Source organism: Mytilus galloprovincialis, chromosome 10 (genome assembly GCF_965363235.1).
Source record: "Mytilus galloprovincialis chromosome 10, xbMytGall1.hap1.1, whole genome shotgun sequence".
In the NCBI taxonomy this organism is placed as follows: domain Eukaryota; kingdom Metazoa; phylum Mollusca; class Bivalvia; order Mytilida; family Mytilidae; genus Mytilus; species Mytilus galloprovincialis.
The window spans coordinates 6464377-6478526 of record NC_134847.1 but is presented as its reverse complement, the minus strand read 5'-3'; the positions used below and the strand labels follow the sequence as shown (position 1 = coordinate 6478526).

The 14150-nt window shown below is 35.7% G+C and overlaps 1 protein-coding gene across 5 annotated transcripts in view; it reads right to left on the bottom strand.

Moving 5' to 3' along the window:
* The window catches only part of LOC143049739 (steroid 17-alpha-hydroxylase/17,20 lyase-like), a 109606-nt gene extending 100004 nt beyond the window's left edge, over nt 1-9602 (bottom strand). For 2 of the 5 annotated variants that reach the window (XM_076223436.1, XM_076223432.1), the window contains exon 1: nt 2487-2516. In XM_076223436.1, the coding sequence (XP_076079551.1) occupies nt 2487-2494 (8 nt within the window). In that variant the 5' untranslated portion in view covers nt 2495-2516. The other 3 variants (XM_076223431.1, XM_076223434.1, XM_076223433.1) reach the window with 3 other exon arrangements.
* Between the last annotated feature and the right edge of the window lie 4548 nt (nt 9603-14150).

Below are 14150 nucleotides of genomic sequence, written 5' to 3'. Positions count from 1 at the left end.
ATAATCAAGAATCTAAGTACATTTTTAGATTCAGCATATCAAAGAACCTAACTGATTCATTTTTTGTCAAAATCAAAATAAGTTTAATTTTGGACCCTTTGGACCTTAATGTAGACCAATTTGAAAACGGGACCAAAAGTTAAGAATCTACATACACAGTCATGACAGTTAGATTCGGCATATCAAAGAACCCCAATTATTCAATTTTGATGAAATCAAACAAAGTTTAATTTTGGACCCTTTGGGCCCCTTATTCTGTTGGGACCAAAACTCCCAAAATCAATACTAACCTTCCTTTTATGGTCATAAACCTTGTGTTTAAATTTCATAGATTTCTATTTACTTATACTAACGTTATGGTGCGAAAACCAAGAAAAATGCTTATTTGGGTCCCTTTTTGGCCCCTAATTCCTAAACTGTTGGGACCTAAACTCCCAAAATCAATACCAAACTTCCTTTTGTAGTCATTAACATTGTGTTTAAATTTCATTGATTTCTATTTACTTAAACTAAAGTTATTGTGCGAAAACCAAGAATAATGCTTATTTGGGCCCTTTTTTGGCCCCTAATTCCTAAACTGTTGAAACCTAAACTCCCAAAATCAATCCCAACCGTTCTTTTGTGGTCATAAACCTTGTGTCAAAATTTCATAGATTTCTATTAACTTAAACTAAAGTTATAGTGCGAAAACCAAGAAAATGCTTATTTGGGCCCTTTTTGGCCCCTAATTCCTAAAATGTTGGGACCAAAACTCCCAAAATCAATACCAACCTTCCTTTTGTGGTCATAAACCTTGTGTTAAAATTTCATAGATTTCCATTCACTTTTACTAAAGTTAGAGTGCGAAAACTAAAAGTATTCGGACGCCGGACGACGACGACGACGACGACGACGACGACGACGCCGACGCCAACGTGATAGCAATATACGACGAAAATTTTTTCAAATTTTGCGGTCGTATAAAAAATGACAAATGAAACACATGAAACATGCAGTGGTGAATACGTACAGGTTCAAAGTTTTGAGATGCAGATTGTTCAATAGAAGGTGGTACCATGTACTTTTAATTCTAATGTTACGGAAAGTTTCATGTACATTCACCATGTTCATCAGCTAAATTTAGGATTTTTATATTCTTGCAATATACATTGTATTTAAAAGAATCTACTATAAGGTAAAGAGTGTCTGTCAACATGAATGACATGTAGATATCAATGAATACCAGCAATTGACAAAGTTCAAACTCGGTCATGTCTGTAGATCAAACTTGATTGGTGTAAAACACACAAAACATGCACAAGGATTCATAAAGAAATATTTAAAGAAGTTAAACATATATAAAAGCAACAATTTGGTACTAAACATGAATCCCAGTAAAAGTTGAACTTGAAGTATGTTCCATTAGACTGTATTTGGACAGAAAACATACTTTCAGTCGTGTTAAATATACAGATACATTGTACATTATCAAAATAAGACACAAATGAAACTTCTATCAATGTCTTCGCTTATATATTTTTCTCTCGTAAAGTTCCATAACACATTTTGCCTATTAAAAATCACTCAAACTATACATGTACAGTACTGAAAATTCAGAAATAATTGAATGCGAATAATGTGACTAGGTAAATATAGCAATAAAAAACATTTGTAACTGAAACATGCACATTTATGTGGAATTATTAGAAATCTCAATAAATAAACATGTTTTAGTAAAATTGAGAATGGAATTTGGGGAATGTGCATGTCAATGAGACAACCCAACCAAAGAGCAGATAAAAGCTAAGGCATGCATTCTTGAATAAATGCAATAATAAATAATCATATGCTAGAAAAAGTATAATAGATGCATGCAAAACTTTCAGTATTTACAGTTTTTAAAAAAAATTGCTGGGTATCCTGATTTTACATGTTTTATAAACTGATTTTATTTTAAATAATGAATCATTTTTTAAAAATATAAAGTTGAAAATCAACATATATATATATGTGTGAAATCTAATTTGGTTAGTATTGGTCATATAATTTCTAAGTTTATCCAGATTTTTTAAAGAGGGGCACGGGTCAACAAGAAACATGTAAGCAATACATGGTCACACAAAGACTTTAATGCAATTTGTCTGTTTTTATATCAAATAAGGAGATGTAGTATGATTGCCATTGAGACAACTATCCACCAATTGCAAGTTCTAATGAAATAGCTTTATAATTAAGTAATTACACTATAGGCAAATACCTCCTTTGACAATGAGAAAATTCATACTGAATAGTGGGCTAAATATGGCTTGGACATAAAAAAAAAAATCAATTGAGAAACTTGACAGCCTAATGTATAATGTCTACAGACATGAACCAAATTAAAGCAAGCCACTGTCCCTGTAAAACACCAACACAACATATTTTTTTGGGTCACAAAATGAAATGTGATGTTTGATATATACACAAAATACATGATAGATGAAATGTAATTGTATGTGAGTACTCACTGGGACATCAATTTTGGAAATGAATATCTTTGCCTAGTAAGAATTGGAAAAACACATAATGGCGTACAATGGGAGGCAACTCTCATTGTACCTAATTGATAACGCCGTGTACTAGATTTGCCTCCCCTTGTTGCGTCATCCGATGCTTAGTTAGCATGTGGTTTTAGCAAAGAGCATGTTCCAGCCACATTTTATTATGTATTTGATTAATTTTTTGTATTTGATGACAATGCGATGGAAAATAAGAGAACTAGGAAACCTCCAGCTTATCTAAAGGATTTCACTTTACCTTCTTTTGATATGCAGAACGAGTTTGCATCAGTTTACGAAGTTGGAGATTTAACCTCTGAACACGTGGTTCAACATGAGACTTTTGCACCAAAATCAGATAAAGCAAGTGTTAGCGTTCATCCAAAAATTCTTACGTCTACAAACACCGTGAATGAACTGGATAAAACAATTGAAGAATTAACAATTCAGAACAAAATATTGGAACGGGATCTGTTGTTGGCTGAACAAAACGCGCACCTTGTGGCTAAGAAAACTTTCGGTGTCGATAAAAAGACTTCATGTGATAAATCAGATAATGATAGGAATAATTGCCAAGCGAAAATTAAAGGTAAAGATTTTCCATATCTATTGTTCAAAGACAAACAAAAACGTAAAGCAGTTTCGGGTGAAGCAAGGGCCGCTAAGGATCGGGTAAAATACGATGTGCCATGGCCACATGAACATGCCCAAACCAAATCATTGAGTTATTCTGATGAAGACTTCGGATTCGTACAGTTAGTTAGAGGTGAACTATTTATTATGCACAACATAGAAGAACAAGCCATTTCAATGCTAAGACAAAAGCATTTAATTAATCTGTTATATCTTGCCGAAAAATATTCTTTTACCGAGATTAAGGATTTTCATGCCGAAGTTTTGCGTTCGGTGGAAAGGGGTCACAAACATTGGTCTCATACGTTTTCAGAAGAACAAGGCCGCACTCTCGTCTCCGCCCTTAAAATGGACCTTAGAGGAAGAACTGAACGATAATAATCGCAATCCAATTTGCTGCTCCTTCCAAGCAGCAACTAGCCATTCTGTGGATCAATTTGGAGACTATTGAGATGACAAATTATTGCATATATCGCTAATATTATAATTTAAAAAAATTTTTATAATACATTATTAATGATGATATTGTGAAACCTCCTGCTATGTCAGGTGTGATTGCTTCCCCTGTTGTTTTTTTTTTTTTCAGGTGTGTACTATATTTATGAGTAACAACTCAAATATTTTGATATTATTTTTAAACCCCCTGCAGTGTCAGGTGTGATTGCTTCCCCTGTTTTTTTTCATGTGTGTACTATACTTATGAGTAACAACTCAAATATTATGATATTATTTTTAAACCCCCTGCTATGCCAGGTGTGATTGCTTCCCCTGTTTTTTTTCAGGTGTGTACTATATTTATGAGTAACAACTCGAAATATTATGATATTATTTTTAACCCCCTGCAGTGTCAGGTGTGATTACTTCCCCTGAATATTCAGGTGTGTTCTATATTTTAAGAGAGAGATCATATTCCCCTGCTAATGCGGTCGTGTTTTTGTGTGATAACTCCGAATATCATAATTTTGCAAAACTCTTGCAGTGACAGGTGTGATTGCTTCCCCTGTTTTTCAGGTGTGTACTATATTTATGAGTAACAACTCAAATATTTTGATATTATTTTTAAACCCCCTGCAGTGTCAGGTGTGATTGCTTCCCCTGTTTTTTTTCATGTGTGTACTATACTTATGAGTAACAACTCAAATATTATGATATTATTTTTAAACCCCCTGCTATGCCAGGTGTGATTGCTTCCCCTGTTTTTTTTCAGGTGTGTACTATATTTATGAGTAACAACTCGAAATATTATGATATTATTTTTAACCCCCTGCAGTGTCAGGTGTGATTACTTCCCCTGAATATTCAGGTGTGTTCTATATTTTAAGAGAGAGATCATATTCCCCTGCTAATGCGGTCGTGTTTTTGTGTGATAACTCCGAATATCATAATTTTGCAAAACTCTTGCAGTGACAGGTGTGATTGCTTCCCCTGTTTTTCAGGTGTGTACTATATGATATAAAAGAGATAATATTCCCCTGCAGATGCGGGCGTGTTACTGTGTATGATTATCCCCAAGTTCGTTTAGAATATCTTTGAGGCAGATATGTTTAGTAATATTATTATTTTTTTTTGTTCCTTGCATTATAAGCGAGTTATAAGTTCACCTAGACTAAGTAGTGTTTAATAGTGTGATCACTAGTGCCATGATTGTGTAGTGTAGAAGTCCCCCCTTTCCCTCTGCTGTATTTACAAGGGTGTCTATTTATGACTGAAATTATCCATATTTTTTTTTAATGCCTTTATTATGCATGATGTAGCACTGATTTTGACACTGTTGTCAAAGATAATAATTACATGAACTACACATGAATTACAATGTTGTTGATGAAATTTTAGTTTTACATATTTGTCATTTGCTTGATTAACGAAATTATTATCATGTACAATGTCAAGCTGTATGAAGGGTATCCTTCTTCTATTGAATTGTCAGACTAAACAGGATCATGATTACACACATGTTTTTTTAGCAAAGAGCATGTTCCAGCCACATTTTATTATGTATTTGATTAATTTTTTTTTCCTTCCTTATAATTTATATTTAATCTTACCCAGATTGGGTTAAGGTGCTTCATATTGACACTTGTTCATTGTTGCTTATTGATACCATGTTTGGTATAATTGTATATTATTGCATTATTATAATAAAGCACCTTTCGCCAAACACTATTAGTTGTCAATTGAGGGAAAAAATGAAAATAATTTTTCACACAGCAACAGCAACAGTGAGCAAACCCCCACCAAAAAAATATGTCTGTGTAGCAACAGATGATAAAAAACTTTGAAGTTGCCTCACCCTGAATAGAAATTATCTTCCATTTAAAATTAAGTTGGTTCTCTATACTTTTCAAGACTTCTGATTGAATTTGTATTACTGATTTCCAAACATATTTTGCAACTGAATATGTCAGAACTGCTTGTTTTCTTTTACAAATGTATATAATATTTAATGCATACTATTAGCATAAATTTACAAATCCACATTTAATAGAAAGGATTTAAATATGTTGAGATCAAGGATTTATTTAGCAAAAGATCAGTGATTTATATTGCAACCCAAAATAAACAGTCTGACATAGTCATTAATCACCTGGGGATGGAGGAAAATAAATGGTTGACTAACAGGACCAAGGACAACTCATAACATACATTGGCGGATCAGGGGAGAGGGGAGACCCCCCCCCCCCCCCCCACTTTGTTTGGACGATCAATGCATTTGAATGGGAGCATATGGTTGGAATCCCCCCTTTTACTCTGGGTTGGGACCCCCCATTTTTAAATGGCTGGATCCGCCCCTGACATATATATCTAGAACTCAGACAACCAACACTATAAGACCACTTTTTAAAGTTTAAGCGACCACATTTGCATAGAGATTGGTATTAAAAAATTTATGTATGAAGGCACATATTTTGTCAGTCTCTTTTTCCGGGAAAATTCTATTTTCTACATACAGTTGAAACCTGAAGAAGTGCAGCAAACACGCACAACTTGTTTTACTATCGTCGGTTATTACAAAGGTCAAATGATTTCAACGGATATTGTCAATAAGATCAATTTATGTTGAGGTTTAATAATGTAAATACTCCAGAATCGTTAACTGTGACAACAGAGTTGCGGTTCTTTGATGTTTGTTCGGGTCGTCAGTGCGCTTGAATGACACGGACAATTTATCGAAACCATAGTTACGAAATCTAAATTCACAAAAAGCGGGTTACCAGAGACGATATTTCTCAAAAAAATCAACTGAAATAGAAAGCTATAGTTATTACCTAATAGAAAAGTGCTGCGCGCTTAATGAATATGAAATAGTAATCAAATTAAGAACGAAATTATGTACAAATTTAACGTTATATGCTGCCGGGTAAACAAAAAATATTATTTTAATTTAATATGTTCACTTCTGGAAAATCGCGCAGCACTTTTAAGCATCGGGAAAGCACAAGGATTCTTTTAAAAAAAACTTTGTTGATTTTTATTCAGTGTAGTAACCCGTTTTTTGCCAATTTGATTAAGGCATTTTACCCCTGTGGAAGTCACGTGACCTAGGCGATCATGACCAACATTTCGGTTTACTGATAGTTGTTGAATTTATATATTCATGTAATAAGGATAAGATTTATGAATTGTTGTTAAAACAATTTTATTCTCGAAATATCACATTTTGCCCCTATTTACGTTTAAAAGTGCCTTAACCTACCTGCGTATTTACTGTTTTTCTGGGGTTTTCTTTCTACTAAAATATTTCTTAATAAGCAAACTAATAAAACATGTAAAATGATGTAAATCAAATCTGGGTCATTTGAGTATTTATCTCGTTGGGAAGTATACCTCATTTTCTTATAGTTGATGTGTTTCCCTCGGTTGTAGTTTGTAACCCGAATTTGTGTTTTTTCTCAATCGATTTATGACTTTTGAACAGAGGTGTACTACTGTTGTCTTCATATTGACCTTCACCCATTCTAACATGTTTAAGAGTGACGGAGTATGGACTGTAACTCAAAATATTTGCAATAACCAACGTATTCATCGAGCAAGGAATGTTCGATTTGAGTCTCCTTGTTAATCATGAAAGTATGTGTATTTCTCCAAAAAAATTGATTATTTAATATTCAAGTTAAATGTCAACCTTGTATGTCTCGTCGCCTACTAAAGATGTAGAAGACAGCGAGAGATACGCTTTTATTGATGCCTTAAATTTACCTTTTTCTGAGATAACAAATCAATTGTTTTATTATATTATGTAGTTTGTCTGTTGTTGTTATCTTTTACCTAGTCTAAATTGAATCACATTATAGACCCATATTTACTTAAATATGTCTTATGATATATAAGGGGGGGCTAGAGGGGGTCTCATCCCGGTTTTAATATCAGAAAATCCCGAAATCCCGGACATATTTTGTTAAAAATCCCGGTCCCGATAAATTTGTTCCAAAATTTAAAAGTTTAAAGTTTCAATGCTTACGATTTAAACGTCTCGGATATGATTGATGTTCAAAGTCTTTCAGCAGTAACCAATCCGAATATGTATTATCAATATTACTGTGACGTCAAGCTGCATATAAGCATTTTTGTTCACATAAATCATCAGTAGCCAGTCAGAAAATTGGCCAAATTCCAGTTCAAGTCAATACAAGAATTTGGCTTGATAAGAAACTGGATGCACAAGTTTATTACTTTTCCCTTGTCATCTTTGTATTGCCGTCCTATCTTTTTATTAACATTTCTCCCCATCCCTTTTTCACAGGCCGATTCATTAATTCCCAAATAATTGATAACACATTATTTAAATTTGTTTAAGTCAGTGACCGAAGCTTTTGCTGTCCTTTAGCACAATGTTTGTTTTTTCCTTAAGGAAAGGCAAAGAATGTTCGTCTTTGTGGAACAACAAAAGGGTTCTAATTGATATAACTTGAGAATCTTCTGCAAAATGCATCGTCTGCTACAGGAAGTTTATATATGTAATTAAATCAAAATCGTTTAGTAAACGGTATAATTAAAGACCTGATCCGAGCTCAAAGCTTATCTCTCTAAACTTACTGTTACATGTACTCTTTTTGATTTGATTGATTGTTGGTTGCTTAGCGTCCAGTGGCAAATACTTCATGCATATTCAGGACGAGAACAAGTTCACAATAAATACAATATGTAGGTCTTGTCATAATAGAGGCTCTTTCAGGGAATGATGATCGGAGATATTTGGACTGCCACTGGAAAATGAGGGTAGATTGGATAGGGACAGAAATTTTGCCTTGCAACAGGCCTCAAAGAGTTGTTGCAAGGGTTCTTAACGTGCAAAGAGCATGGCACTCTCTTTACACGAGGCATCCGATTTAAGTCCCCATTCTGACCGACGTGACTGTGAACATGATACATCTCGCACAGCCAAACCGACGCACAACTTCAGCAAGCGTGTTACTGCCGGTCGGGAGAAGACCAAGTCAACTCAGTCACCCTTGGGGTTTACATGCACTCTGATCTGGATCTACTCTGTTTCTAGATGCGATTCTAATTGAAGTACATGTATAATGAAAATGGCACTTTTATCTGTCCAAGGTACAGTTGTTTGTCAATCCCGTTATATTTCAACATAATAATCCCAATTTCCCGTGGCTAAAAACTTGGCTTTCCCGTATCCCAATGTTTTTCTATCCCGAATTCCCGATCTTTAAACAAGGCAATCCTGATTTCCCGTTGCTAAAATCGGCCGATCCCGGCGTCCCGAAAATGGTATAGCCCCCCCCCCCCCCCCCCCCATATATAGAAAAAAATATACATGTTTAACAAAATACTTATTAAAAACAAGTATTTAAGCTTCATATACCAGTCAATACTGAGTTAACGCAACAGTCCTTTATTAATCTCATCACAGGATTGAAATTAGAATAAGTATGCCTTTAAAAGATGGACGAAAAATGCCAGAAGGACAGTTTAACTCAAAGATCGAAAATAATCTGATAACGCCATGGCTAGAAATTAAAAAAAAAACCAAACAGTCAAATAATAGTACACAAGACACAACATAGAAAACTAAAGACTTACCAAACCAAACCATGCAAACCCCACCAAAACAAAAAAACACATCAAACGAATGGACAACAACTCACTTGGTACAGGCATTTTCAAATGTAGAAATGGTGGATTATAGCGATTATTGATAAATAGGGTACAATTTTCTATGCAATATATGTAAAGGTACGATCTTAATCAAAATCATATACACTTACCTATTTGTTCCTCACGACTCGATGATATCTTGGATATATCTATTTGAAACTGCAGGAAGGTTAATTCTGTATGATTGAATGAAGATGATATTTTATAAGTTAAATTTCATCTGATATTTCATGACTCAAAACCACCAAGTACTGCGTTGCATGTGTATTGTGTAATTTACTGTTACTAAACCATCACTCTAGAGATAATCTAAAGAAACGTCAATTGATTTATGCAGTACATATAACATGTGTAAACACTTGCCATCTATTTTAAGACTGACTAGGGTTATAAATTAGGACTTAGGTTTAAAGTAGATAGCTGCAATAAATTGTTTTACAGTTAGTCTATTCAAGTTTGTTCATTTTTAAAATCGGTATTGATAAAAGAAAACATAACACATAGATTTGTTTCGGAAGTAATCTGGTAATGTGTGTACTAAATGATAGCTTTGCCCTGAGCAATTATCCTCTAAAATGAACAACCCGGAGGGGATTGATTTTGTAAAAATCATAAGCCCCCTAATTTTTTTTAACTCTTCCAACCAGACGTTTTCATAATTGTGTAACGTTCAACACTCTTGTCTCTATCATGTAGTGGTCAGTTTTAAATGGCAAAGTATTCCAGGATGCTAGCAGGTAATTGAAGGTAAATTCAAGTGTTATATTCATTATCTACACGTAGTAGCACTAGTGTCAAGCTATCCAGCAATTCTCATCCTGCAATTCTCTTTATGAAAAGCTATCCTCAGTGGCGGATCCAAGGGGGGGGGGGGGTTCCGGGGGTGCGCAACCCCCTTTATTTTTGCCGATCAATGCATTTGTATCGGGACATATGTTTTGCACCCCCCCCCCCCCCTTTGCCCTGGGTGCCCTGGGTTAGCACCCTCCCTTTCGAAAATTCCTGCATCCGCCCCTGATCCTGCAATTCGTCATCCTGCAATTGCGTTTGGAAAACTACTTGAGCGACAATTTTGTTTTTCTTTAAAATCATAGTTATTGACATTCACAAGTGTTGACATTATTTGTTCGAAAACAAGATTTATATAGAAAATCAAAGATTTTCATATCCCATTAACAAAATTCTAACTATAGTTTGTAGATTTCTAACTCATATTTACGATTCTGTAATTAACATTTACAATAAAAAAATCATGACGATGATTCAAATAAAGTCAAGTATTATCTATTAAGTCCAGGAAGTGATTCGTTTTAACGCATGTTTAACCCACATTTGCGATTTTCAAAACTCATATCAACGACTAAAAATATAGAATTTTGATGTAAAATAAATTTGTTCATGGTATATCGACAATACAACTTCTTAACTCACATTTCCAACCCATTGCCTTGGCTGTTCTGTATGGCTAGGAATTAGACTTTGCTCTAATAAATAGCTATTGGATAGTACTACAACGAGAGGGCAAAACATTTCTGGGGTAAGCATTCCTAAAGGTCGAAAATCTCGTCCGAAACATGGAAATAAAGCCAAATTCGATAAAATACGCATTGGGGGCACCCACTTTCCGACCCATTGTCTCGGTAGTTCTGTATGGCTAGGGTTTATAGACGCTGCCTTAATGAATAACTATTAGATAGTACTACAACGTGAGGGTAAAGCATTTCTGGGGTAAGCATTCTTAAAGGCCTAAAATTTCGTCCGTAACACGAAAAAATGGTAAATTTTGATAAACACGCATTTGGGTCACCCACTTGTTCAAACCCATTGCCTCGGCTGTTCTTTATGGCTAGGGTTTATAGACGGTGCCTTAATAAATAGCTATGAGATAGTATTACAACGTGAGGGTAAAGAATTTCTGGGGTAAGCATTCCTAAAGGTCGAAAATTTCGTCCGAAACATAGAAATAAAGCCAAATTCGATAAAATACGCATTGGGGGCACCCACTTTCCAACCCATTGTCTCGGTAGTTCTGTATGGCTAGGATTTATGGACGCTGCCTTAATGAATAGCTATTAGATAGTACTACAACGTGAGTGTAAAGAATTTCTGAGGTAAGCATTCTTAAAGGCCGAAAATTTCGTCTGTAACACGGAAAAATGGTCAAATTTGATAAATACGCATTTGGGTCACCCACTTGTTCAAACCCATTGCCTTGGCTGTTCTTTATGGCTAGGGTTATAGACGCTGCCTTAATGAATAGCTATTAGATAGTACTACAACGTGAGGGTAAAGAATTTCTGGGGTAAGCATTCTTAAAGGCCGAAAATTTCGTCCGAAACATGGAAATAAAGCCAAATTCGATAAAATACGCATTGAGGGCACCCACTTTCCGACCCATTGTCTCGGTAGTTCTTTATGGCTAGGGTTTATAGACGCTGCCTTAATGAATAGCTATTAGATAGTACTACAACGTGAGTGTAAAGAATTTCTGGAGTAAGCATTCTTAAAGGCCTAAAATTTCGTCCGTAACACGGAAAAATGGTCAAATTTGATAAACACGCATTTGGGTCACCCATTTGTTCAAACCCATTGCCTCGGCTGTTCTTTATGGCTAGGGTTTATAGACGCTGCCTTAATAAATAGCTATGAGATAGTACTACAACGTGAGGGTAAAGAATTGCTGGGTTAAGCATTTTTAAAGTCCGGAAATTTCGTCCGAAACATGGAAATAAAGCCAAATTCGAGAAAATACGCATTGGGGGCACCCACTTTCCGACCCATTGTCTCGGTAGTTCTTTATGGCTAGGGTTTATAGACGCTGCCTTAATGAATAGCTATTAGATAGTACTACAATGTGAGGGTAAAGAATTTCTGGGGTAAGCATTCTTAAAGGCCGAAAATTTCGTCCGAGACAATGGGTCGGAAAGTGGATGCCCCAATGCGTATTTTATCGAATTTGGCTTTATTTCCATGTTTCTGACGAAATTTTCGACCTTTAGGAATGCTTACCCCAGAAATTCTTCACCCTCACGTTGTAGTACTATCTAATAGCTATTCATTAAGGCAGCGTCTATAAATCCTAGCCATAAAGAACTACCGAGACAATGGGTCGGAAAGTGGGTGCCCTCAATGCGTATTTTATCGAATTTGGCTTTATTTCCATGTTTCGGACGAAATTTTCGGAATTTAAGAATGCTTACCCCAGAAATTCTTTACCCTCACGTTGTAGTACTATCTAATAGCTATTCATAATTCAGCGTCTATAAACCCTAGCCATAAAGAACTACCAAGACAATGGATCGGAAAGTGGGTGCCCCAAATGCATATTTTATCGAATTTGGCTTTATTTCCATGTTTCGGGCGACATTTTCGAGCTTTAGGAATACTTCCCCAGAAATTCTTTGCCCTCTCGTTGTAGTTCTATCCAATAGCTATTTATTAGAGCAGAGTCTATAATTCCTAGCCATACAGAACAGCCGAGGGAATGGTTTTTGAACAAGTGGGTGACCCCAATGCGTATTTATCAAATTTGAGCATTTTTCTGTGTTACGGTCGAAATTTTTGGCCTTTAAGAATGCTTACCCCAGAAATTCTTTACCCTCACGTTGTAGTGCTATCCAAAAACTATACGTTAGGGTTCCATTTATAATCCCTAGCCATAAAGAACTACTGAGACAATGGTTTGGAAAGTGGGTGTCCCCAATGCGTATTTTATCGAATTTGGCTTTATTTTCAAGTTTCGGACGAAATTTTCGACCTTTAGGAATGCTTACCCCAGAAATTCTTTACCCTCACGTAGTAGTACTATCCCATAGCTATTCATTAAGGCAGCGTCTATAAACCCTAGCCATAAAGAACTACCGAGACAATGGGTCGGAAAGTGGGTGTCCCCAATGCGTATTTTATCGAATTTGGCTTTATTTCCATGTTTTGGACGAAATTTTCGACCTTTGTGAATGCTGACCCCAGAAATTCTTTGCCCTCTCGTTGTAGTTCTATCCAATAGTTATTTATTAGAGCAGAGTCTATAATTCCTAGCCATACAGAACAGCCGGGCAATGGTTTTGAACAAGTTGGTGACCCCAATGAGTATTTATCAAATTTGACCATTTTTCCGTGTTACGGACGAAATTTTCGGCCTTTAAGAATGCTTACCCCAGAAATTCTTTACCATCTTGTTGTAGTACTATCTAATAGCTATTCATTAAGGCAGAGTCTATAAACCCTAGCCATAAAGAACTACCGAGACAATGGGTCGGAAAGTGGGTGTCCCCAATGCGTATTTTATCGAATTTGGCTTTATTTCCATGTTTTGGACGAAATTTTCGACCTTTGTGAATGCTTTCCCCAGAAATTCTTTGCCCTCTCGTTGTAGTTCTATCCAATAGTTATTTATTAGAGCAGAGTCTATAATTCCTTGTCATACAGAACAGCCGGGGCAATGGTTTTGAACAAGTGGGTGACCCCAATGCGTATTTATCAAATTTGACCATTTTTCCGTGTTACGGACGAAATTTTCGGCCTTTAAGAATGCTTACCCCAGAAATTCTTTATCATCATGTTGTAGTACTATCTAATAGCTATTCATTAAGGCAGAGTCTATAAACCCTAGCCATAAAGAACTACCGAGACAATGGGTCGGAAAGTGGGTGCCCCCAATGCGTATTTTATCGAATTCGGCTTTATTTCCATGTTTCGGACGAGATTTTCGGCCTTTAAGAATGCTTACCCCAGAAATTCTTTACCCTCACGTTGTAGTACTATCTAATAGCTATTCATTAAGGCAGTGTCTATAAACCCTAGCCATAAAGAACTACCGAGACAATGGGTCGGAAAGTGGGTGCCCCCAATGCGTATTTTATCGAATTTGGCTTTATTTCCATGTTTCGG